This window comes from Eschrichtius robustus, chromosome 6 (genome assembly GCF_028021215.1).
Source record: "Eschrichtius robustus isolate mEscRob2 chromosome 6, mEscRob2.pri, whole genome shotgun sequence".
Classification (NCBI taxonomy): Eukaryota; Metazoa; Chordata; class Mammalia; order Artiodactyla; family Eschrichtiidae; genus Eschrichtius; species Eschrichtius robustus.
In genome coordinates this window covers 52,095,116-52,122,193 of record NC_090829.1, presented here as the reverse complement: position 1 = coordinate 52,122,193, position 27,078 = coordinate 52,095,116, and the positions used below count along the sequence as shown (strand labels likewise).

At 40.2% G+C, this 27,078-nt stretch overlaps 1 protein-coding gene across 4 annotated transcripts in view; it reads right to left on the bottom strand.

The window, feature by feature from the left end:
* Nucleotides 1–27,078, bottom strand: part of FNDC3B (fibronectin type III domain containing 3B) — a 348,693-nt gene that overhangs the window by 85,111 nt on the left and 236,504 nt on the right. For all 4 annotated transcript variants that reach the window (XM_068546247.1, XM_068546249.1, XM_068546251.1 and 1 more), the window contains 3 exons: nt 19,246–19,304; nt 11,184–11,335; nt 6,623–6,682 (listed from right to left, as the gene is read on the bottom strand). In XM_068546247.1, coding sequence (XP_068402348.1) covers nt 6,623–6,682; nt 11,184–11,335; nt 19,246–19,304 — 271 coding nt within the window. The remainder of the gene's footprint in view (nt 1–6,622; nt 6,683–11,183; nt 11,336–19,245; nt 19,305–27,078) is intronic.

Genomic DNA, 27,078 nt, shown 5'->3' with positions numbered 1-27,078 from the left:
AGAAAAGGACCTACAAAAACAAACCCAAAACAATTAAGAAAATGGTCATAGGAACATACATATTGATAATTACCTTAAATGTGAATGGATTAAATGTTCCAACCGAAAGACACAGGCTTGCTGAATGGATACAAAAACAAGACCCATATATGTGCTGTCTACAAGAGACCCACCTTCAGACCTGGGGACACATACAGACTGAAAGTGAGGGGATGGAAAAAGATATTCAATGCAAATGGAAATCAAAAGAAAGCTGGAGTAGCAATACTCATATCAGATAAAATAGACTTTAAAATAAAGCATGTTACAAGAGACAAGGAAGGACACTACATAATGATCAAGGGATCAATCCAAGAAGAAGACATAACAATTATAAATACATACACACCCAACATAGGAGTACCTCAATACATAAGGCAACTGCTAACAGCTATAAAAGAGGAAATCGACAGTAGCACAGTAACAGTGAGGGAATTTAACACCTCACTTACACCAATGGACAGATCATCAAGACAGAAAATTAATAAGGAAACACAAGCTTTAAATGACACAAGAGACCAGGATAGATTTAATTGATATTTATAGGACATTCCATCCGAAAACAACAAAACACTTTCTTCTCAAGTGCACACAGAACATTCTCCAGGATAGATCACATCTTGGGTCACAAATCAAGCCTCGGTAAATTTAAGAAAATTGAAATCGTATCAAGCATCTTTTCCGACCACAATGCTGTGAGATTAGAAATAAATTACAGGGGAAAAAAATGTAAAGAACACAAACACATGGAGGCTAAACAATATGTTACTAAATAACCGAGAGATCACTGAAGAAATCAAAGAGGAAATCAAAAAACACCTAGAGACAAAGGACAATGAAAACACGACGATCTAAAACCTATGGGATGCAGCAAAAGCAGTTCTAAGAGGGAAGTTTATAGCAATACAAGCCTACCTCAAGAAACAAGAAAAATCTCAAATAAACAATCTAACGTTACACCTAAAGGAACTAGAGAAAGAAGAACAAACAAAACCCAAAGTTAGCAGAGGGAAAGAAATCATAAAGATCAGAGCAGAAATAAATGAAATAGAAACAAAGAAAACAATAGCAAAGATCAATAAAACTAAAAGCTGCTTCTTTGAGAAGATAAACAAAATTGATAAACCTTTAGACAGACTCATCAAGAAAAAGAGGGAGAGGACTCAAATCAATAAAATTAGAAATGAAAAAAGAGAAGTTACAACAGACACCGCAGAAATACAAAGCATCCTGAGAGACTACTACAAGCAACTCTATGCCAATAAAATGGACAACCTGGAAGAAATGGACAAATTCTTAGAAAGGTATAACCTTCCAAGACTGAACCAGGAAGAAATAGAAAATATGAACAGAACAATCACAAGTAATGAAATTGAAACTGTGATTAAAAATCTTCCAACAAACAAAAGTCCAGGACCAGATAGCTTCACGGGTGAATTCTGAATTCTACCAAACATTTAGAGAAGAGCTAACACCCACCCTTCTCAAACTCTTCCAAAAAATTGCAGAGGAAGGAACACTCCCAAATTCATTCTACGAGGCCACCATCACCCTGATACCAAAACCAGACAAAGATACTACAAAAAAAGAAAATTACAGACCAATATCACTGATGAATATAGATGCAAAAGTCCTCAACAAAATACTAGCAAACAGAATCCAACAACACATTAAAAGGATCATACACCCTGATTAACTGGGATTTATCCCAGGGATGCAAGGAATCTTCAATATATGCAAATCAATGTGATACACCATATTAACAAATTGAAGAATAAAAACCATATGATCATCTCAATAGATGCAGAAAAAGCTTTTGACAAAATTCAACACCCATTTATGATAAAAACTCTCCAGAAAGTGGTCACTGAGGGAACCTACCTCAACATAATAAAGGCTGTATACGACAAACCCACAGCAAACATCATTCTCAATGGTGAAAAACTGAAAGCATTTCCTCTAAGATCAGGAACAAGACAAGGATGTCCACTCTCGCCACTATTATTCTACATAGTTCTGGAAGTTTTAGCCATGGCAATCAGAGAAGGAAAAGAAATAAAAGGAATCCAAATTGGAAAAGAAGAAGTAAAACTGTTACTGTTTGCAGATGACGTGATACTATACACAGAGAATCCTAACGATGCCACCAGGAAACTACTAGAGCTAATCAATAAATCTGGTAAAGTAGCAGGATACAAAATTACTGCACAGAAATCTCTTGCATTCCTATACACTAACAATGAAAGATCAGAAAGAAATTAAGGAAACAATCCCATTCACCACTGCAACAAAAAGAATAAAATACCTAGGAATAAACCTACCTTAAGGGGGTAAAAGACCTGTACTAAGAAAACTATAAGACACTGGTGAAAGACATCAAAGATGACACAAACAGATGGAGAGATATACTATGTTCTTGGATTGGAAGAATCAATATTGTGAAAATGACTATACTACACAAAGCAATCTACAGGTTCAATGCAATCCCTATCAAATTACCAATGGTATTTCTTCCAGAACTAGAAAAAAAAACCTTAAAATTTGTATGGAGACACAAAAGACCCCGAATAGCCAAAGTAATCTTGAGGGAAAAAAATGGAAGTGTAGGAATCAGACTCCCTGACTTCAGACTATACTACAAAGCTACAGTAATCAAGACAATATGGTACTGGCACAAAAACAGAAATACAGATCAAGGGAACAGGATAGAAAGCCCAGAGATAAACCCACACAGCTATGGTCAACTAATCTATGACAACGGAGGCAAGGATATACAATGGAGAAAAGACAGTCCCTTCAATAAACGGTGCTGGGAAAACTGGACAGCTACATGTAAAAGAATGAAATTAGAACACTCCCTAATACCATATACAAAAATAAACCCAAAATGGATTAAAGACCTAAATGTAAGACTGGACACTATAAAACTTTTAGAGGTAAACATAGGAAGAACACTCTTTGACATAAATCACAGCAAGATCTTTTATGACCCACCCCCTAGAGTAACGGAAATAAAAACAAAAATAAACAAATGGGACGTAATGAAACTTAAAAGCTTTTGCACAGCAAAGGAAACTACAGGAAACTCAGAATGGGAGAAAATATTTGCAAACAAATCAATGGACAAAGGATTAATGTCCAAAATACATAAACAGCTCATGCAGCTCAATATAAAAAAAACCAAACAACCCAATCAAGAAATGGGCAGAAGACCTAAATAGACATTTCTCCAAAGAAGACATACAGATGGCCAAGAGGCACATGAAAACTGCTCAATATCACTAATTATTAGAGAAATGTAAATCAAAACTACAATGAGATATCACCTCACACAGGTTAGAATGGGTATCATCAGAAACTTTACAAACAACAAATGCTGGAGAGGGTGTGGAGAAAAGGGAACCCTCTTGCACTGTTGGTGGGAATGTAAATTGATACAGCCACTATGGAGAACAGTATGGAGATTTCTTAAAAAACTAAAAATAGAATTACCGTATGACCTAGCAATCACACTACTGGGCATATACGCTGAGAAAACCATAATTCAAAAAGAAACACATATAACAATGTTCATTGCAGCACTATTTACAAGAGCCAGACATGGAAGCAACCTAAATATCCATCAACAGATGACTAGATAAAGAAGATGTGGCACATATATACAATGGAATATTACTCAGCCATAAAAAGGAATGAAATTGAGTTATTTGTAGTCAGGTGGATGGACCTAGAATCTGTCATACAGAGTGAAGTCAGAAAGAGAAAAACAAATACCGTTGGCTAATGCATATATATATGGCATTTAAAAAAGTGGTACTGATAAACCTAGTGGCAGGGCAGTAATAAAGACGCAGACGTGGAAAACGGAGTTGAGGGCACAGGGGTGAAGGGGAAGCTTGGATGAAGTGAGAGAGTAGCACTGACATATATACACTACTAAATGTCAAATGGATGGCTAGTGGGAAGCAGCCGCATAGCACAGGGAGATCAGCTTGGTGCTTTGTGACGACCTAGAGGGGTGGGATAGGGAGGGTGGGGGGAGGGAGGCTCAAGAGGGAGGGGATATGGGGATATATGTATACATATAGCTGATTCACTTTGTTGTACAGTAGAAACTAACACAACATTGTAAAGCATTTATACTCCAATAAAGATGTGGAAAAAACAAAAAACAAAAAGACACATGCACCCCAATGTTCACTGCAGCACTATTTATGATAGCCAGGTCATGGAAGCAACCTAAATGCCCATCAACAGACGAAAGGATAAAGAAGATGTGGTGCATATATACAATGGAGTATTACTCAGCCATAAAAAGGAACGAAACTGGGTCATTTGTAGAGACGTGGATGGACCTAGAGACTGTCATACAGAGTGAAGTAAGTCAGAAAGAGAAAAACAAATATATTAATTCATATATGTGGAATCTAGAAAAATGGCACAGATGAACAGGTTTGCAAGGCAGAAATAGATACACATGTAGAGAACAAACGTATGGACACCAAGGGGGGAAAGCGGCAGGGGGGTGGTGGTGGTGGTGGGATGAACTGGGAGATTGGGATTGACATGTATACACTGATGTGTATAAAATAGATAACTAATGAGAACCTGCTGTATAAAAAAATAAAGAGATCACGATCAAAGAGAGGGAGAATTTTCCATCTCTCTGGCCAGCAGAGCACTAGACCAAATAACAGCTGGTGGTGCCTTAGGCTGTTTATGTGTGGTGTCACACAAGTGTCAAATATGTCACAAGGGTGGGACCCCCGATGTGTTAGGAGGAAGTCTTGGATCCAAGGCCTCTAGATGGTAACTACTACCTCATGCTCCTATGTCTTTTGGGGAATCCATTAATTATTCCTTCTATCTGCCCAGAAGTTTAAGGTGTTCATAAGATACGTAAAAAGAATTAATGAGCAAGTATTCTCAAGTTTACCCTTCGTAAGAGGCGTTAAAAAGATACAAAGGGCAACACAACAGATAGGACAGTAAATAAAGGGCAGACTGTGACATTTAAAATTTTTTTAAAAGTTATTGTCAACTCATGGATGAGCAGAAAATTAATAAAGTAAACCTTTAGTAAAGCAATGACAATGAACATTAAAAGAGAAAAAAGGAAACACATGTTAACAATGTCTAATGGAGAACATTTACAGGACTCCCTATATGGTGTTACATTTTCTGGTTTGTTGTTAAATCAACCATTTCAAAGAATGGTTAAACTATTACCATCTCAGCTTCACAAGTTATACAAATCTTTTTGTTTATATAGACGGTGTGAAAAGTTCAATATGTTTGGGCTAAAGCTAATTCACTCAAAATCCAAAAGTTCTGATTCGAATAGGAAAAGATGGTTGCAACAGAGTTCATCTAAACAAAACAATAGCTAAGCAGATGTACACTTTATGACTGAATGTAAAAACCTTGCTCTTTAATGTATTACTTTAAACATAGTTTTAAACACTTGTGCAGCTAATAAGATATTATAATCTGAACACACCCCTACTTTCCTTACTTTTGTTACCGAGAAAATTGTGGCATGGATTCTCTGTGATTGACCAAAGTTAAAACAGTCAATTGATGGGCAGAACCAGATTAGATCTCAAGCTTCCTAATAATTAACATATGCTCTTCCTGCTAGGCTACCCTGCCTCTACTCCACCACAAAGGGAACGTGTGGTGTGAATTAACCTTTGGAAAGTGTAATAAAGGGTATGTGCTTGATGCTTGCAATTTTATTACATAATCTTGGTATACACATATATAATTGAAGAAAGGAGAATTTGTTGTTGTTCACCCTATTAGATAAAATGAGAATTTCTGATCAAATTAAAAATTAAATAAAATGAAAGTTTACATTAAAATGAAAATTTAAACGATATTATGGATCACATTCAGATTAAAAAATCTGCCTGTTTGCAGATGGATGTATGGATGTATCTTTGAGTAATCAGATGGGCTCTGTTAACATTTAGATGATACTTTCGTCCTCGCAGGTCTGTGGTTGGCTGGGTCTCTCCCTGAGATCAGCTAGCCCTGCCTTCCAGAGCAGTCATGGTAGAGAGTTCAGACTCGGTAGCAAACTATGTGAGTTGTTTTGGCAAACTGCATTAGCTCTTGCTAGAGATAATTTTGATATTTGCATTACTTATTTCAAAACGCATTGCCTTTTAGGTCCAAACTTGAAACATGGGAAGGACTTTATTTAGTCATTTGGGCTGAACATATAGTTTACATGGAAGGTCTATAATAACTGATATAATAACCCATGGTAAAAAATGATTGCTTTATAGAAAAAAATATTATACATTAAACCATGCATTCCAACGGATCTTAGAAGACTACGTAAAATAAAAATTACTTCGTAAAAATAATTTTAAAATTCTGTTCAGGGTATCATCTACTTTTCTATTACCAGAAGCACTTCTATGGACTCCCAATCTCTACGCTCTCAAGTGTAGGACATCAAGGAATGGCCGATGAGCAAAGGTACTGACACTTTTAGTTAGGCAAGTGCTGTTAACCAAACACTTAAAAAGGAGCATATTATTTATCTTAGCAATCTGAATTCCCCAATACTCACCTCACATGATAATCAGTTGCTGGTCTAAGATCTTTCAGGTTACATTCTAATTCTTCTCCGCTGCAAAGAAAAATCATTTCTTAGTCAATGATACAAGTTTCAAAAATAAAACAGGTTTTGGATTTGGGTCTCATAGTCAGGTACCAACAGCGATTCAAGAACTATTATTTCTACTTCCACCTTAAGTCAGAAATAAACTCTCCTGCTTGGTATTATCATTTTTCTGGACTAGCAAATTAGATTCCTTGAAATGGTGTCATTCTGGATCTGGAAAACGGCAAGGCTAACTTATGAATAAAATTCCAAAATATCTTACCACTTCTTCAAAATGACTACATAAAAATAAGTAAATAAGGAAGCAAGCTGAACAGAAAGATACCTAGATAAACGTAAGTGTAAATAACAGCACCAGCTGTCAACTGAAGGTGGCTCCCAGACTTGTCCTGGCAAGAACCCCAATAGCTTCAACTTCTCAACTCTCTTCAAGAAACCTCAATCTACTTCCCTCACATATCAATACTAATAAACAGCTCTCTTACAGATGCATGCCAATAAATAGCTCTCTTACACAAAATAAAACCATTTATTTGACCAGAAGCTGCAACAGAACCTTGACTTAATCAAGAGGAAACCACCAACATTCCAGAAAATAAGTAATGTTCCCATTAAAAAATTTTTTAAAGGTGAGAGGGGTGTGTGTGGGCATAACTGTATTCTTCACAAATGTCAGTATCTACCCAGCCACAAAAAAGAATGAAATTCTGCCACGTGTAACAACATGGATGGACCTGGAGGGTGTTATGCTTAGTGAAATAAGTCAGACAAAGACAAACACTGTATGCTATCACTTACATGTGGAATCTAAAAAACAAAACAGACAAATGAATATAACAAAACAGAAACAGTCTCACAGATATAGAGAACAAACTAGTGGGTACCAGTGGGGAGAGCAAAGTGGGGAGGGGCAAGATACGGGTAGGGGATTGAGAAGTACAAACTACTATGTATAAAGTAAATAAGCTACAAGGATGTAATGCACAGCACAGGGAATACAGCCAATATTTTATAATAACTTTATTTATATTTTAAAATTAATTAATTAATTAATTTTTGACTGCGTTGGGTCTTGGTTGCTGCACGCGGGCTTCCTCTAGTTGCGGTGCGCGGGGGCTACTCTTCGTTGTGGTGTGCGGTTTTCTCACTGCGGTGGCTTCTCTTGTTGAGGAGCATGGGCTCTAGGCACACGGGCTTCAGTAGTTGTGGCACGTGGGCTCAGTAGTTGTGGCATGTGGGCTCTAGAGCACGGGCTCAGTAACTGTGGCGCACGGGCTTAGCTGCCCCGTGGCATGTGGGATCTTCCCCTACCAGGGTTCAAACCGGTGTCCCCTGCATTGGCAGGTGGATTCTTAACCATTGCACCACCAGGGAAGGCCTATAATAACTTTAAACGGAGTGTAATCTATAAAGATTTTGAATCACTATGTAGCATACCTGAAACTAATACTGTACGTCAACTATATTTCAAATAAATAAATAAGATTAAAAAAAAAAAGCACTGGATAATTCCCAAACGATTTAATCACAGTGAGGCCAACGAACATTGTTGTTCCCAATGTGCTGGAAGAGGAAGTACATAGAACTACCTTGATGAAAGCCTCCCACAAATGTTAAATCTGCATTTGATCAAGCTCCAGAACTAACTATCCACTTATAAGAAATATGGGGGAGGAAGATTAAGTTAAAGGATACCACAAATTCAGATAGGTTAAAAAAAGTGATTCACTTTTTGCAACTGATCAAGAATTTTTAAAAAGGTGGGAGATACACCTGAAAACTATATTGTATGCCAACTATACGTCAATAAAAAATCTTTTAAATTAAATTTTAAAATATAAAGTAGCTATTCCATTTCCAAAAAAAAAACAAAAAAGGATGAAAGGGAGACTATTCTAGATTTAAATAGATTTATGAGCCCTAACAATCCCATGCAATGAGTAAACTTCATTCGGATTCCCAGAAGAAATCAATATTAAAACACATTTTTGAGACAATTGGGAAAATTTGAATATGACCAAGGTATTAAATGATGCCAGGTATTATTGTCAGTTTTCCTAGATGTTAATGACATAGCAGTTACGTAAAAAAATATCTATGTTGATCTATATTGAACTATGTAGGAGTAACTGATGTGTTATCTGTGAGTTGCTACCAAACGCTACAATAACAACAACAACAATAATAGTAATAAAGGGGATATGATGCAAATGTGGCAAAATCTTGGTAATTGTTAAATCTGAGTGATGGTTATCTGGGGGTTCATTGCAGTATTTTCTCTATGTTTCTGTATGTTTGAAATTTAGTCATAATTTTTAAAAAATTTTAAACTTATTGCCCTGCTAGTGATATTTAACACTTTTGTTTTTGAAAAAGTATGTATACATGTCAGTTTTCATTATTAAAGCAGAAGATTGGGGAAAAAAAAAGTCAGTGTCATAAAGGACAATGAAATACTGTGGAAGTGTTCCAAATTAAAGAAGGCTACAGAGACATGACAACTAACTGCTGTATCTGACCCTAGAATGGATCTTGTCCTACAAGAGGAAGAAAAATGCTACCGCAGACATTATTTAATCAGCTGACAAAACTGGAATGTGGACGACAGATTGGATAAAAGTATGGTATTGATGTAAAGTCACAAAGTAACGGCATTGTAGCTATTTAAGAAAATATCTTAGGAAACACACTGCAGTATTTAGCAGTAAAGGACCATGATGTATAAAACTAATAGGAAAAAATACAGATTAAGAGGAGAGAAAAGGCAAGAGATAAAATCAAATAGTAAAGCAAATAGGGTAAAAAGTTAATAATATGTGAATCTGGGTAAAGGATATGCACGTATTCCTTGATCTCTTTATTTTTGCAACATTTTATAAGTTTGAAATTATTCAAATAAAAATACTTTTTTTAAAGTTGCAAACTGGAGGCCAATGTCCACACCCTGCATGTAGTTCTGTTGTTTGACTTGCACTTTATCTTTGAAGTTTCTTGAATTTGCTGAATTAGTTTAACATTAGGAAGGTTTATATAATAATTCAGATTTTCAGCATTTCCTTTAAAAAAAATTCCGAGGAATCAGCAAATCTAGGCCTACATTCCCTTATGCAACAACCTACTTTAGGCGACTGGCAGCTGCTCCTTTCTCGATGAAGACAGGAGTGTCCCCGTTCACCGTTCACCTCATTCCCAAGCTTCGAACTTTCTCACTTATGTTACCTGCCTGCCTCACTGGGCACTTGGGACTCTAGCTCCTGCCACCAATGATCATCATGCATTGATAGAATCTAACTGTTTCTTGGTGGGCTGGGGGAAATGGTGCTCTATATTTTGCTAAGGTCACTACCAATTCTGACTTTTCAAAATAGAACCCAATGGTTGTGAGCCAGAGCAAGGGGTTAGGACTACATTCTAAGTACAGTGAAAAAGCACTGCAGTGTTCTCACAGCAGGATGACTTGGCCTGACTTCTGTTTTTGCAGCGTGGAGGCTGGATGGGAGGAGAGCAAGAGTGGATGCTGGAGGAGCCTGAGGAGACTCTTGCAGGAGTCCAGGAAGAGAGGACAGAGCCCTACGGGGCGGCAACAGGAGAGAGTGACTAAAGGGCTTCCCTCTGTCTCTCTTTCCCCCTTTTCTTTGTCCAGAAAAAGACAAGTCCCTGGAGCAAGTTAAGAATTAGGAATGGGGGCTAGGGAGATGTGAGGTCTGCAGCAGGGAAACAGAAGAGAAAAGCAGCTTCTCTGGCAGAGGAAGAGGTGGGCTTTGTGTGACCATGTTACACTGGGTTTGGGCAGTAGTCCCCAGGGCCAGTCACAGAGAGGTCAAACAAGTAGTTAGAACAAGATGGCCTCTGATTTCCCACTCTGCAAATCTGAGCAGTGCCAGCAATTACAAAAGAGAAAAGATTTGACCCTAAAATTTTTTTATCACATTTAGAACACAGCTATAAATCACTTAAATGGTTACTATCTGGGAGTCCATAAAGTGGAAGGGGATAATCCCTTATTCGGTGTGCTAAACTTCTGACGATTTAAGATAGCCTCTGAATGAAAAGCTTTACTGCAGACTGGAAAACTACTGTAGAGGATAAGAAGGAGGGTGAAATGGAAACCACATTGTAGAATTTTGAAAAACAAGACTAGCGCAAGGTCTGGGCCTAAAAAGAGGTGATCATAGAAGTGCATGATATATGTAAAAACTAAAAGGCATGCTCACTTTTTGCTCTGACAACATTAATGGAAAATTTTCTTTAGTACTACACTGGCAAGCTAACACAACCAAGTGACATATTTGACCAACACCAAATAGCTGTATAAAAGTCATTTCTGATTAGCAATTACTCTGGACAAAATTAACTCTTGACATTACAACTATCACTAATTCTTAAAAAGAACTATTTAAAGGAAAATTTGCAAAGCCATTAAATTTTTCCTTTGTTTTTTATTCTCCTTAGTAACACCAATTTCACAGTTTTGCAGCTGAGAAAAACACATGCATATATACGCTACCTGTAAATTATCTTGTATTTCCCATCTCGTCCTTTGTCTGACAGAGCAACCTCGTAGCTGTAGGGGAAGGAAAGACCACTGTGGGGTCCGCACGAAAGTCCAACAGGGGGAGCCCAGGACAACACAACTGTTCTTGCCTGAATATTAGAAACCTGAGGAAGAAAAACATGAATCAGACACTACACTTCTCCCCAGAACATTTTGTGATTATTAGTAGTAGCATTAAAATGGCTCAGATTTAACTCAAGAAAAACAAATTTATTTTAATTACCAAAAAAAAAACACCCATCCTATATGGCATTCTTTTGTCAAAAGTCCTGATGTCCAAACTACAGCTCCTAAAACATCTGTCCTTATTATGCAAACTTATATCCAAGTCTGACGCAATTCACACTTGGTCCTCCAGAAAGTAAAAATAATGTCACGTTTGAGAATTTTTTTAAGGTAAAAAGTTGAACATGATATTTCAATAATCTCCATGATGGCCATCGTATTATGCTGAAGGAACCCACATCCACAGGTACTTTCCAGCGGCCTCCAAGCTTTGCTTGATGTTGAATTCTCCTGCAAAGCCAAGACCTTTCAAACCACGCTCCTCGAAGTCCTGCAGGTTCCCGGGAAAACCCAGTACGGGGCGGGGGGTGGTGGAAATGGAACCATGGCCCAGGCTGACAGGTGGCAGAAATATGTGTGGAGATGTTTCACCTCTCTAGGCTCTGCTTTTATCTTTTGCTTTAGCCTCCGCTCAAGGCTTCATTTGAACAAAGGAGTCTGGGACTCTAAACGCCTCAACTTTTCCCTCTTATTTAGGGCTTCTCTGAAGCACGTTCTTACACTATCTCCCAGGCATCCTCGGCAGGACTGAGCCCCAGCTGCCCGCAGCTGTAACCTGCTCATTAACAGACCCTGCACTGGCTTCTCCTCTGCAATCTCATGTCTCTACTCTAACCGTGCTTCCTGGGGCACCTCCCCACTTAACACCATTTGCCTTCCAATCTTTGTTTCAGAGTCTGTTTCTGGAGGAACCTAATCTAATGCACAGTCTAATTCTTTAAAATAAATCTGTCAATGCATTTTAATGTTCTAATTCTCTAAAGTTTATTTTGTTGCTCTCTAGATATTGGTCTGGATAACATTAAAACAAAATAAGAGTTAAAACATACATTAAAGCTTAATGTTCATACAAGACTTTATAGCTGTAGGTTAGAGGTGGTTGTGGATGGAGATGTCTAAACTACTAAGTCTCTATCTTTTTTTCTTCTATTTTTGTCACTATCTGATCTAAATAAAGGGTATTAAAATATAAAATAATTTAAAAGCATGAATAATAAATAAGGAAATGAATACTGAGTTTCCCTCTTCAGTCTATCATGCATTCCATTTTGAGCAGAGATCCCTTCATATCATTTCTGTTCCATATAGATACAGCACCATTATATATTTAACCAATTATTTAGTCAAGCTCCTACTCATCCTTCAAGACCCTAGGCTGGCCTCACTACCCCCAAGTAGGCTTCCCTGAAATATCCTATCATCTCTCTGTTCCACAGCACCTTGCTGCTATCTCTACTCATTGCTAATCATGTTAATAGCATTTGCCTACCTTCCCCACTGGACCGTGGGACTCCCTAAGGAGAAGGCCTGAGTCATATTCAACTGTGAGTAGTGGCTGCTTAGTAAATGTTGAATGAAAAATAAAAATCAAAGGGAATAAGACAGTCTGAGTTTCTGATACAGGTAACACAGTGGATGGCAGACTAGCATTACACGTTTTTTAAAAAAGCCTGGAGAGACGCTGTTACAGAATTGAACTCGACCCTTCTTGCTATGGCTCCAGACTAGCAGCAACTCTTCTGCCTACTCCTCCTGTGACGGCTGTGACCCCCCTTCAGCACGCCGTCCCCTCTCACGCCCCTGAGACTTAGCTCTGGACTTGCCCACTTTCCTGCCTTTAACAAACTTCCTTTAGACCCAGTTCAAATGCTGCCTTTGCTTATTCATTTAATCATCATACCTTAACTTGCGAGGGGCTGTGGACACAAAGATGATTAAGATATGACCTCTGCCTGATGAAGAGATGCGTGAGGGGCCTCATGGCAGATACACTGAGCACAGGGGGGCCCATGGCAGCTTGAGGCCAATGCAGGAAAAGTTTCTGTACGGTGCTGCCTGAGTCCCTGCTCAGGATCAGCAACTGTTTTCTTTGTGCTCCAACCACACTGCGCGGGCACCTATATTTGACACTCATTTCATTATACTCTGCTTTACCTGGTTATCTGTGTGTTGTTCCCCTGATTAGATTTTAAGGCAGCATTTCTACTACATACACCACTGTATTTGCGGAATTCCTTCACACACCATTAATGAGTAATCTTGAGATACTGGATATTATATTTGATTTTTAACTTAAAACAAGATATTTTGCTATGAAGAGTTCAGTTTATAACTTAAAAAGATGCTGATTAGGTACAGAGGAACATTCAACTGAGGTGATAAGTGGCCCAATTCCAAGAGCACAGTGTGTAGTAACACTGATTCTATGAATGGTGGTGTGAAATACCACCACATCTCAAAAGAGCTCAGTCAAATGCTAGCACTTTAGATACTGGACAGGTATCCATAAATTCACATCCTTTTAAACTCTACTTTTTTCATAAGCTATTAAGAATTTACTCCTAAGAGCTCTTATCACAAGAAGAAAATTTTTTCTTTTTTTCTTTCTTTATATTGCATCTATATGAGATGACGGATGTTAGCTGAACCTGTCGTGATAATCATTTTATGATATCAAACCAAAAAAAAAACAAAAACAAAAACAAAAGAATTTACTGTCTCTCCTTTAGGACTTGGTTAAATTATTACTTAACTCAACAGCGATGTACAACACCTGAAGCAGCAACTAAAATAACGCTCACCTTTCCCGAGGTTCCCTGAGCAAGCCTTAGGAAGGCCAACTGCCATCTGAACACAGAACTCTGCGCAAGTGCATCCTTCCCATCAGCCAGCCTATGAGAAGCGCACCTGGAGAACTCAGCATCATTTTCAAAGGACGGCGGCTTCCGGGAATTCTTTCCTGGATCTGAGCAGCCTGCCACCTAGATTACTACCAGAGTTGAGAGACCCGTTCCCTCCTGTGCTCCCCCCCTCCCTCCCTCTCACTGACTCCTGGGCCTCAGGTTTCCTTTCTTCAGGCATTGGAATCCTGAGAGAAAGAGTGCTTTGTCTCTGTTAGAACTTGGAACTCACTTCCACTCCAAGGTTGATGCCAGGAAATTACACGGTGCCTTTCAAGAGAATGTCACGTAAAGGGGAATCCTCAGCAGTGGATGCCTTTACTCCAAGCATCCAGGGAGGTGATAACTTTAATGAGAGATTCAGAACTCTGGGAACTAGGCTGGGTTCAAGCCTACTTCAGAGCGACAGCATTCGTACACAAGCTTCACCTTCATTCATTCAGTCTCTCTCTCTCTGGTGAAACTTTCTCACCAGCGGTGACCACTGAACTGAACTGGGGCATGGCTAACCTGATCATCACAATGATTGTCATGGCTGTGATCCAAAAAAAGAAGTTTAGAAGCCATAAAACTGACTTGCTGATGCTTAACGATTCTACCATAAACAGAAATCAATCTCCTTTGTAATGGTGATAAAAGTGGTGATTTTTAGTTACAAAGTTATTGGACAAGATCCAACGTGACATTTGTTTCAGCACTAGTGATATAAGAGTCTTCTGTGAAGGTTACTAGTGTTAAGTCTGCACAGAAATTACTTAAACTGCTTTGAAGTATCTTTGAAGGACTCATAAAACCATCTACTTCCAAATGATTACACACTGATTAGAAGTCATTTTTGTCTGTGTATTGATTAAATATAGATTTGAACTTGAGAACAGCTGCTAGTTAAAAGCATATATATATGCATACACATATTTGCAAATGATAAACTGCATTATCTTGTACCTATTTCATATGTAATCCTTAGCTCTCTTTCTCCTTTCCCCTTTCTCTCCTGTTCATCCCAGTATTTTAATACTATTCTGTTAAATTTTACTGTCTTAATTTTCAGACTATCTTATATGCAAATGATATTCATTATTTGGATCAAAAACACCATTTACTCTCATAAAGTTACTAAATTGTTACTCCCGTGTTCAAAAATATTTCTATGTAAGTTAGTAGCTTCTAAATTTGGTCTGTCCTTGGATTTAACTATGTGGGAGGTCTGCTGATCCAATTTAGGGAGTATGTAAGGAAAATATTACCATAGAAATATTGGCTTCACTTCTAAAGTACCATCATGAAAAATAATAACATAAAGGAAAATTTAAAAGGAAAAGGTCAAAGAGATCATTATTCAAAGAAATGGATGCTCAAATCTAGGAATTTCAGAATCATCTGTTACTATAATTCCTTTAGTGCTAAGAACCTCAAATCTGTTTCCAGATCTACTGCTGTTTATGTTTCAAGGGATTGCTTCTTGCAGGGACAGTTGTTCTTCTTAGGTCAGTTTACTCACTTCTGGAACCAACAAATCAATTGTTTCTACAAGCTGAACATTAGCGGATAGAAACAATGCAGAACCACAATTCCAAGTTACATTTATTTACATCCTGAAAATAAACGGCCCAGTATGTGGGAGACTTCATCTAGCACCACCATCAGAGCAGATTAAACCACATTAGGTTGGAGCTGGCTGGTACTAGCAGAGGTTAAGCCGTAGACCACTTAGAATCCTATCAGCTCAGTTCTCAGGTACAGCAGTGGCTGTATGAGCACTGTCCCCAAGGCACCTAATTGTTACAGTCTCGGGACAAACACCTTGTATATTTGTACCCTGTTTTATTTAATGGCTAAGTATTTGGATATTTATAGCATCTGGGTTTCTGAAGAGTAAATGACTTGCTTAATTCAGGGTGCCCAAAGTTCTAGAAAGATGACTGGAATCTACAAGTCCTCAGTAATGTTTCTAACACCTAAAACAAATCATCCGTAAAACCTTGAAGAAAAATATATGTGTTTTATTTGGAGGTGTTACCAGATGCAGCTGAAAGAAAAAAAAAAATTGAGAACAGCAATCCTTTAGACAATTGTGTGCCGAACTTTCTGCAGCTGTTTCTTTTCCTAGAAGGTGAACAGCCCCCTTCCCATTTCAGAGTATAGCAGGGAGTTTCACTTTTGCCTAATGATATGCTAAAAACTCTAGGAAAAGACTCCATTCCAAGGACTCTATAAATAGCATACAATTTACTTTTCAGATAGTCCCACATGGTATTTATTATCTGACCTTTCAAAGGTAAGGAAACTGCGACTCAGGGTCACAGAGCCAGTTAATGGCCACGCTGGGCTCCAACTCACAGGACCCTCCTCTGCATGCTGCCGCCTCGCACTCTGGCTCCCAGCCGTGCCCACATCCCACCAGGCTGGCTGAGCCTCGCGTGATGCTGGCCAGCCGTCAGGTGTCTGTCTCACCTGGCAGAACCTCACCACAGCCACTGCAGGCTGCCACACATTTATTTACCAAATACATGTTAAGGGTTCACAACGTGCCAAGGACAGTGCTAGGTCCTCGGAGCACGAAGATAAGTAAGGCACAACCACGAGTAAGAGTTCCAGGCAGAGCCGGGAGGAGAGGAAAGAAGGGAGAATAATGGCGTGAAGAACTAACAGGGCTGGGAAGGATGGGTGGACTGTCATTCAGCAGAGAAGGTCTTTGTGGGGACCAGGGGTTGGTGTGGTGGGCAGAATAATGACCAACCCCCAAGATGTCCACATCCTAATCCCTGGAACCTACAAGGTGAAAAGAGACTCTGCAGATGTGATTAAGTGAAGGATCTTGTGAAGTAGGGACTACCCTGGATTATCCGGGTGGGCCTGATGTAGTAACTAACAAGTATGAGTAACAAGTCTTTGTAAGTAAAAGAGGGAGGCAGGAAAGTCAGAGAAGGAGATACGAGAATGGAAGGGGTCGTGGGCCAAGGAATGCAGGCAGCCTCTAGAAGCTGGAAAGGGCGAGAAAACAGATTTGCCCCCAGAGCCTCCAGAAAGGAATGTAGCCCAGCCGATACCTTGATTTTAGCCAAGCGAGACTCATTTTGGACTTTCTGACCTCTCAGATGACAATCGGACTATATTACACCTAACATCATGACTATTTACACAAAACCCTGTCTACCCTGCTCTAAAACCTGTAAAGAGTTAAGCACTTAATAAATGCTGAATCAGGAGGAAAGGACCAATGCATATAAATACTGCTTTTATCTTTCTAGAGCCACATGATCCTCAGAAACAGACTTTATCACTTCTGCAGTAAAGAAATGATCAGGTATAACTTAAGAAAAACACTGTGCGTGTGTACACGGGACAGAGACCAGACGATGAAGTTGTCTGACTACATCCAGGATAGTCAACTAACCTGTTGCTCTGCCTTCTCACGCTGACTATGACTTCTGTGTGTCCCTCATGGGTTCTTCTTCCTGCTGCACTATAAATGTAAGCCTGCCTACACTATAAATGTAGGCCCTCAAGCCTTCTCTAAGCTCTCCCTATGCTCTACCCCATCCCCAAAGCTATCATCCACTCCTACGACTCCAATGGTCACTCCGATGCATGTGCTCTCCCCAGGTGTATCCTGTTGCCCTCTCTCCACAGCACTGATCTACCAGACACACTCAACCACCCACTTATTCGTCTTCCTGGATACCCTGCTAGTAAAACAAATTCCACATGTCTAAGAATGGCACTGAAGATACCAAGAGGACACAGACACGAAGCTATTCTAGAGGAACTCACAGATTACCGGGAAAGACACAAACACAAGTAAATGGAGTACAATGTATTAAATACACGCAGAGCACAGTGAAGTTGTAGTACCACATGTAGTACCAGTGGTACCAAATACCGTGGGGAGTATCCCAGTTGATGGGACAGAAATCAAGGCAGGCTGCCCAGAGGAAGCAACTCCTGAAAGGCGTCATCTGAGCCTGAAAGCCCAGTTACCCGTGACACTTGATAGCCAGTAGGCTGTAATGCCTGACTGATTTCGCTCTAGAATGGCTCTAGTATCCATCCTCTCCTTGCCACACCTGAGGCCACCACCCTAACTCTGATTCCCACAGCCTCTCGCCAGCCCTACAATAACAGATGCCAGACACTTGTCTCCCTGGGTCCATGCCCTTCTCACTGCAATGCACCTGCCGGCTGCTTGATCCTCCTGAAAGTACAGTCCTGATTATAAGAAACATAACTTCTTTGCTCATAAACTCTCAATGGCCACCCGCTCCTTACCGGATCAAGTGCAGACTCCCCAACCCAGCATCAACACCCTACGCTTCTACAAGTGCCCTACTGCGCCCGTAGTCCAGCACACCTCATGTTTTTAGGTTTAGTCAAACTCAACTATGTGCCCTGAGGCATGTTTGGACCCTTCTGTTAAAAAGCCTCAGTATTTGAAACACATGAAGAATCAAGGTTTTCCAATTCAGCTAGAAAACACTCCAAAGAACTTTGGCTCTCTAAACTCAGATGAATGGCTGAATCAACATTCTGAATTTTTCATTTGAATTTCAAAGCATCTGGCAAAATCAAACTTAAAACCTCACAATATCACTACTCCCACCAACTTTTTTCCTTGCCATTACACTTTGGACTCATTTTACTCAGCTAATATTTACGTACCTTTTTGAAATTTACCTGGAAAAATACTTTGAATTACTGAGGTTTTCAAAAATTATTATTATTACATTTGCACAGGTAAAGGGAAATTACCAAAAGAAAACTGTTCTGTAGCCTTAGATGGTGAGGGTAGGGGTACCCCTGGAAATTGGGATGAATACTTAATTGCATCCAGAATATCTAAATGAAGAAGACATTTTGGTGGGTGATGACTAAACAGAAGACTGCTGTTTTATATTTTCATGCTCCATTAATAACAACACTATTTCACAGTTTATGAGTAATCCGTAACGGAAAGGGGCCCTTTTGCTTACCTACTGTGTGGTAAAAGAAAAGCATGTTTGAAATACTTAAAAAAGCGCCATTTATGCTGAGAAATCCAGAAGACATACCTGTGGCTTCTCTATTCCCGAAAGAATGTCTTGCACCCTCTTTACTTCCAACTCATACTCTGCGTGGCAAAAAGAGGAAAAAAGAAAAAACAGTTAATGCCAGTAGAAGTCAGTTAGGTTGTCAAGTTCCTCTCCCAAGCCTTTAACAAGGGTTATCATGAAGTCAGTTGCCTGTTACCATGAACTTTTGGTACCACAAACATGATAATGAAAATCAGGAATGGGGATGTCTTTGGGGTAGGGATTTCACTGTGGTTGTGTTAACTTGCCACTATTATTGGTTTACATAGTCACAACGCTGACCAGATTAACACTGAATTCTACCTAATAATTCAGCAGGCAACAGGGAACAGAGAACCCTAAGGAGGAGACAGGGGAGACCAGTGCAACGAGAAGCTGAGAGCAATGAAGAGATGAGGTTGAAACAGAGGCCAGTTCATGAAGGGCTGTGAGTTCAGATTTTTTAATTCAAGTTTTATTCTAAGTTTGATGAGCAACCACTGGAGTGTTAAGTGGAGGGGCTGACATACTATTGAGTTTGAAAAGATCTGTTTGGTGTCTGCATGAATAATGGATAAATGGAAGCTAAGAGTGGCAGCAGAAAGACCAGTCAGCACATTGCTACACTGGTCCAGGTGAAGGATGGAGCTAGCTGGCCTGGGCTGGGGGTGGTAGCAAAGATGCTAAAAACAGGTCTGGTTTTGGAGGTATAGGTGCTGAAGGGTTGGATATGACGGGCAAGGATGAGGGAATGAGAAGAATCAAGGCTAATTCCTCGTTTGGGGCTTAATCAACTGAAAGGATGATGGTGTTTTTTAATAAGATGGGGAGATGGGCAAGTTTTCGGGCGCAGCAAGAATTGTTTTTGAGCTGAAACAGGAAAAGTACTTGGAGCAGGGTGCATGGGGTGGGAAGGATGTGTAAAAATAGGATAAATTTAATCTGTTTTGCTAAAAGAAACATTTGACTTTCACGACCTGCTTGATGGAATCTAATTTTGAGTCTACAGATTATTTAACTCTTCAACCAGTTTATGAGCTGTATACCTAGAGATATTATGATTACTAAGACATGTCCTTGACCTCAAGATATTTCAAAGTCTTGGGGGGTGAGGGTGGGGGAAGGAATGGAAGCAAACAGGAGATTACAAAGTGACAGGTGCTGTGGTAAAGGCCCTCTAAGAGAGACCGCTCTAGAAGCTTCCTAGGAACCAACACCCAGCTGAGTCCTGTGGGCAAGCAAGCATTTGGAGGTGAAGGGGGAAGTGGACTAGGGGTGAGAGCAGGTTAGTAAGCCCAGCTCTTCACAGGCCGTTCATTCACAATGTTCAGGTCTAATTTCCAAGAATCCGACCTCAGCCCTCACCCCCTTGTCCCGGCCTCCCTACCGTCATTGTCACATCCTACTTAGCTCCTTCCCAGCAGTCATCAGAATTGGACATTAATTCTCCTGTCTAACTGTTCACTCATTTATTACTTTTCTTTCCTACTAAAATATAAGCTTCAGGAAGGCAGAGACACTAGCGGTCCAGAGAAGATACATTTTCTGTCAATAACCAGATAGTAAATATTTTAAGTTTTGTGGGTCACGTAAGGCCTCTGTCACACAGTCTTCTTTGTTTCTCTAGCCACTTAAAAGTGTAAGCCCCAGCTTAGTGTGTGAGGGGCACAAAAAGAGCCCACAGGGCAGGCTGCAGCTCCTGGCCCCACTTCAGGACGTGCTCAACACTCAGCCCAGAGCGCCTTGCACAGTTCCTGCAGACTCACAGATCCATACGTACTTGTTGACTCAGTCAATAAACCAAGCGTGCGTAAAAAATAACAAGAACTTCTAGCTGGCTCCACCCTGAACTTCAAAAGGATCGGTTCTTCGTTCTTTCCCACTGCATTTTGCTTAGTAGAACATGTTTACTTTTATTTTGGTGAGAAAAAGAAAGGGGCTGGTGGCAATATCATATTTTTAAAAACTGCAACTAAAAGAAAACTCACATTCAAAAGACTAAACGTCCCAAGCTCATTTATAATCATGTATTCGTGTTAAGATACAGATAACGGACTATACTCCTAAGTCAAAACATACCCTCACATTTTCTGGGAACTCCTACTAAGTCAACTGTAAATACTGTGTATCTCAGAAGTTAGTTGCCAGTAAAAAACACATAAGCACAGATGCAATAAATGAACTGGTTCACTTGTTAAAAACAATACTTTCTGAATCACTGGTTATTCCAGAGTTTGAAGCACTCTATGGTTTCAAACACTCACAGAGATACATTCAAACACTAGATACATTCAAACTGCTAGCTGAAGGAGGTCTTTATTGCCTTCTGCCATGACTGACATTTAAAGTGTCTTAGAAGGACAAGAAGCCAGACCCTATCCTTGAGGTAATAAAAGTTTAGACTAGAACAGAGATGATCGCCTATCCAACAAAGAAAGAAGAGAAGAACTGAAGAGCTCTCCACAGGAAGAATCCTCCGGACTATTACTAGACATACGGCATGAAAGAAAGGAGAGTTAAAAAAAAAAAATTTGAAGACCTCCTCCCCACAGCCAGCTTTCAAACACATACGGATGATAGAAGGAGTGGTTATGCTTTTGACAGAAAAAGGAAAAATGGGAAAGGAGGTTGAATTAGAAGGGGTAGGGGGGAGGGAATCTGCTTAAAACTGAAAAAAATGGGTTTCAGGTAAGAGCCAGACATACAAGTGAAAGGCTCTGACTGAGATTAAAAACAACTAAACAGGGCTTCCCTGGTGGCACAGTGGTTAAGAATCCGCCTGCCAATACAGGGGACACGGCCTCAGTCCCTGGTCCAGGAAGATCCCACATGCCGTGGAGCAACTAAGCCCGTGCGCCACAGCTACTGAGCCTGTGCTCTAGAGCCTGCGAGCCGCAACTACTGAGCCCACGTGCCACAGCTACTGAGCCCATGCACCTAGAGCCCGTGCTCCGCAGCAAGAGAAGCCACCACAGTGAGAAGCCCACGCACCGCAACGAAGAGTAGCCCCCGCTCACCGCAACTAGAGAAAGCCCGCGTGCAGCAACGAAGACCCAACGCAGCCAAAAATCAATAAATAAAAATAAATAAAATTAAAACAAAAAACAAAAAAAACCCAACGAAACAACTTCCAAACAGAGGTCAGGATTTGCCTTGTCTGTCTCACTGTAATAACGAAAGCTGCTATTTTCTGAGCACCTAGATATGTGCTGGTCAGGCACCATCACCTTGCTGATTTTTACAGCCTCCTTGGCAAGATGGACATTCTCTGCTCCATTTTACAGCAGGAGGCTGGGCTGCAGTCTATTCTGCACATCACAGTTTCGTCTCCAGTTCGGAGCACAATATCTGCAAGGTGTCTTTGTCGACCGAGGAATGAGGTTGAGGGACAAACGAGGAGGTTTCCCCAGGACCACGAGTCTAGTACATGTCCCAAAGCAAGTAGAGCCTCTGGCTGCATCATGACGAACTAGGAGTCATGAGGGAGAGGGAGAGGGAGGGGGAGGGGGAGGGGGAGGGGGAGAGGGAGAGGGAGAGGGAGGGAGAGGGAGAGGGAGAGGGAGAGGGAGAGGGAGAGGGAGAGGGAGAGGGAGAGGGAGAGGGAGGGAGAGGGAGAGGGAGAGGGAGAGGGAGAGGGAGAGGGAGGGAGAGGGAGAGGGAGAGGGAGGGAGAGGGAGAGGGAGAGGGAGGGAGAGGGAGAGGGAGAGCAGAGGGCTGGGACTGGCGGGGTGTGTGCACCGAGGTGGACGGGAGAAAGGAGGTGGCAGCAGGGACCCCCTAAGTCCCATGAGAGGGTTTGTGTTGTTGGGTTTCTTTCTTAAACTCTGAGAAAGCTGTCAAATGAATAGAGCAAAGGCATTTGGATCTGGGGACAAGGCATGTGAGGAGAGGAAGAACAAGAAAAAGTAGGCCATGAATGGAGCCAAACAGACAAAGGATTCTGCGAAGATCAAAAATAAAAAGGGCAGGGCCTGAGGAGGAAAGGCAGTGACAGGACAGTCACTACCCTATTATATCAAGAGAAATGTGGTATCAAAGCCAGACTGGATTCCTTCTTTCTTTCAAGGTTCTGAATTGTGAATACGGAAAAAGAAGAGGAAAATGCACTCACACCACATTTATTTAACGCTTTTCCATTTGTGCTACCGCAGACTAAGAGAAAAAAAGCAAATAAATGCCAGGCACACAATTTGCACAAACAAGAGCGAAAACAAAATTTGTTTAACTGAGCTAAAGTGACAGTTACTTACCACATATAAAATAAACTCTTGTGTGAAAGCTCACTTTCTGGTATGAAAATGCCAAAATTCACAATTCTACTACCTAAATAACTGAGTTAAGTCAGACCTTGGCCTACCTCTCCCTAAGCCAGATTTAACCGCGCCTCGGAGTAGTCTATGAATTACGACCCTTTCCATAAAACCGAGAGCAGCTCTACAGAGTACGTTTCGGAGTTGGATCAGGCTTCTGCCTGCTCACGTGCTTTCTTTTTCTCAGTCTCTGTCTCTGTCCCTCTCTCACAGACACACCATGAGTGTGTGCAAAGGAGAAAAAAATTAGACAGCTAACTAATCCCCTCACAAAAATCAACAAAACAAGAAAGAACAGTTCTGGTGATCTGCCGTTAGGATACCTTTTATATCAAGTTTAAAAAGAAACTACGTCTTGTTTGTTTTTGTCCTCCCCTGACCCCCAAGAATTTGGTGTGTGCCAACTGAACAAGAGATTGTCCAGAAGAGGAAGAAATGCAAGGCTGTAGGGCAAGGTGCTCTTTCTTCACTATCAGGGCTGCCTTCCTCCCTCTGGTTTTGCAGCAAGTAAATTTATCCAGAGGCAAATCTTATAAGCCAACTTTCTTTCTTCCCACATTGAAGCTGCCATGAGGTGAGCAATCAAATTAAAACCACTTTTCCACCTGCTTCAATTTTGTTTGTGACCATGGCTGAAGTGGACAGACATGACAACCCACCTTTAACATCACCACCTCCTTAATATTTGAAAGTCTTTTCCCTGCGGTGAAGACTCTCATCAGTAAAAAAGGATTACAGGGCGCTCTCAGACAGCTTTCCAAACAGAGCGGGGCAGGGAGCATTCTATTTTGTAGATATAGACACATTGGGGGTAGGGAATTTCTTGAAAAGGGATTAAGATGGAAGCCTCTTGTTTAAACATGTCCCAATTGAGGTGAAAACTACCCTATTTGGACATGCCAAAAAAAAAAAAGGAAGGAGAGATTCAGTTCAGCAACTTATACCCTTCTTCCCTCCTAAACGCACATCTCCACCCAAGAAAATAGAGCATTTTTAGCACAGGGAAGGTTAAAATAAAAATACACTAGCAAAGCAAATACATTCTTTTGAAAAAGGACAAAAAAACCCACAAAAACCCCACGCACGTAGAGGGAATATGTGTCACGTGAAATTTAAACCTTCCACAAATAATGGTTTTCATGTATGCTCCAAAAAGAACTGTAAGTTCACACTGTCTGTATAACTGTAGGGCCTAAACTAATTAAAATATCTCACTTTATAAACACAACTTACTTCTTTGGCTTGTTTCACTGTTTTCCTTCTTAGAAAAGAAACAGAGCTAGACACTTAGCTGCTAGCTATAGAATGTATTTACGGTTGTGACAGCAGCCCCTTCATTCCAATGAAATGACATCAGCATTATTTCTCTGTAACCCTTCTGTCTAGTTCTCATCCACAGGGTTCATTTACAGATATGCCCAGCATAACATAATATGCTTTCTCAGATTTGCCAAGGAGCTGACTTAGCTACTCTCTTTAAAAATTATATATAATAAACTAAGGGCGTGGAAAATATGCGACTTCTGGTCGTGCCCATTTTTAAGGTAAGAGGCTTAAAATCAATAGCAAACCCTCAATATAAGAACTAAATGAACAGAAATAAACAGTACTTTTGGATGAAAAAGAAAAAAAGCGGCTCAATAATAGGGACAAACTGGGTATCTAGACAATGCCGACTAATGCTGATGAGAATAAATGAAGGTAAAGGAAAGACAGTTTACGAATGCTTGCTGAATTGCTTTTCCAATCAGAAAAATAAATCTGCTATCTTCATTTTTAAAATATTACTTATCCTGGGGAAAAAAAGAGGAATCAATAATTGCATACGAAGGTTAGATTAACTACCTAACAATCTCCATTTAGTGATTATGATCCACAGTTAGCGGTGTTAAAGACAAACATTAAAAATGTATAAAATCACTAGGAATAAATTCGCATAATATAAAGACAATGCAGTTAATCCCCAAAGACAAATTTGCCAGAAATACCTTCAGATATCAATCATCCTGATGCTAAAAATGCAAAGACAAACATCTTTCTAGCCATTTAGCTGGTTAAGTGGTTACACTATTTGAAATCCTGAAAGACAGACAAGGGAATACCAGACTCCCAACAGTGAAAAGAAAGCAGCAGGTAGGCGAACATACGTTGTGGGAAGTTGCCTTCCAGTCTAGGAAAATATTTTCAAGAGCCACATGGGTTCCAGACAGACTCTGGAACCTTAGAGAAAGCAGAAGAGGAGAGATGAATTCCTTTTGCAGCTGGAGTGGCCAGCTGGATAGGAGGGAAGGCCAGAGAATGTAAATGGGACAAGGGAGGCTGATTTCCTCTGAGCTTTTGTTGCTATTTCCGGAATTCAGAAGAAAGAGTGATCTTCTGTCCTAGCCCAAGATCTGAGCAAAGCCCTACTAGGAACATTCATATTAGTTTATCCACAGGCAAAATGGGTCCCATTCGGGCAAAAGCTGTACTACACTTTAGTTAATAAGATACTAAAGTGCGAGGTCTGGGCTGTAATGAAAAGCGAAAGCACCAGATCCGTTACCCTTGCTGAACCCCAGGTCTCAGTTTCTCTCTCAACCTCCTCCTGTGATGCCAACTAAATTGGATTCTACCTAAAATACTAGGAGAGTCTATGCTCACTTCTGTCAAATTCTCTAAGAAAAATTCTCCTGTTTACTTCACAAGGCAAAAATCATATAGACACATGGAACTGGACAGAAGCAGCTAGCATTTTTAAGAACAGCAAATTATATAGGGATGAAAAACCCACAAAAATGGATAAAGTATGAGGTAGATATGCTTGCCTGGCAAGCCTGACTCTAGTACTAGACCTATTCTTTCCTTCCCTCTCCATGTTTGAACTGTGTCACTGGCTAACTGAACCCTAACCTGTGCCAGATATAGCTCTTTTATTTTGGGGGAAGGCTCAGCTCCATGATTACCCAAGAAAGACCTGGTACCCTCCCTGGGTGTGTAACAGGAAAGCAATCGCTTAAACACAGGATAGAACGACTTACAAAGGTAATTAAAGTTTATACCCTACTTTCTGCACTGGCATCTGTAAACGTTTCCACAAAATGTTTTTTCATTAAGGTTTGGCATGTCACATTGAAAATTTTTCAAGTAGCTTATTCAATACTTTTGCAAGACTGTTCAACTGATTTTGCAAGGCAGAATCCAGACAGCACAATTTTGTAACACATTAAATCTGAAAGGGAATTTTAATATTTATACCACCTATCGAGCAAGTTCTGAACAGTTTTTACACCCACATTTTTAAATTTGATGTCTCACATGATGAAATTATATGCATTTGGGGATGAGGACAGAATTCAGTCTATGGCCAAAGAACCCAGTGAAGCTCATCAGCTGATACAGGAATCAAATCCAGTACTAACTTCATGTGCTAGGGCTCTAAATAACTCACCAGAGTTCTGACATATGGAAATAGCATTACTATTCATGGTACAACCTACCTCAGCCAGGAAATCAACAAATGCATATAGTCACCTGGCAGGTA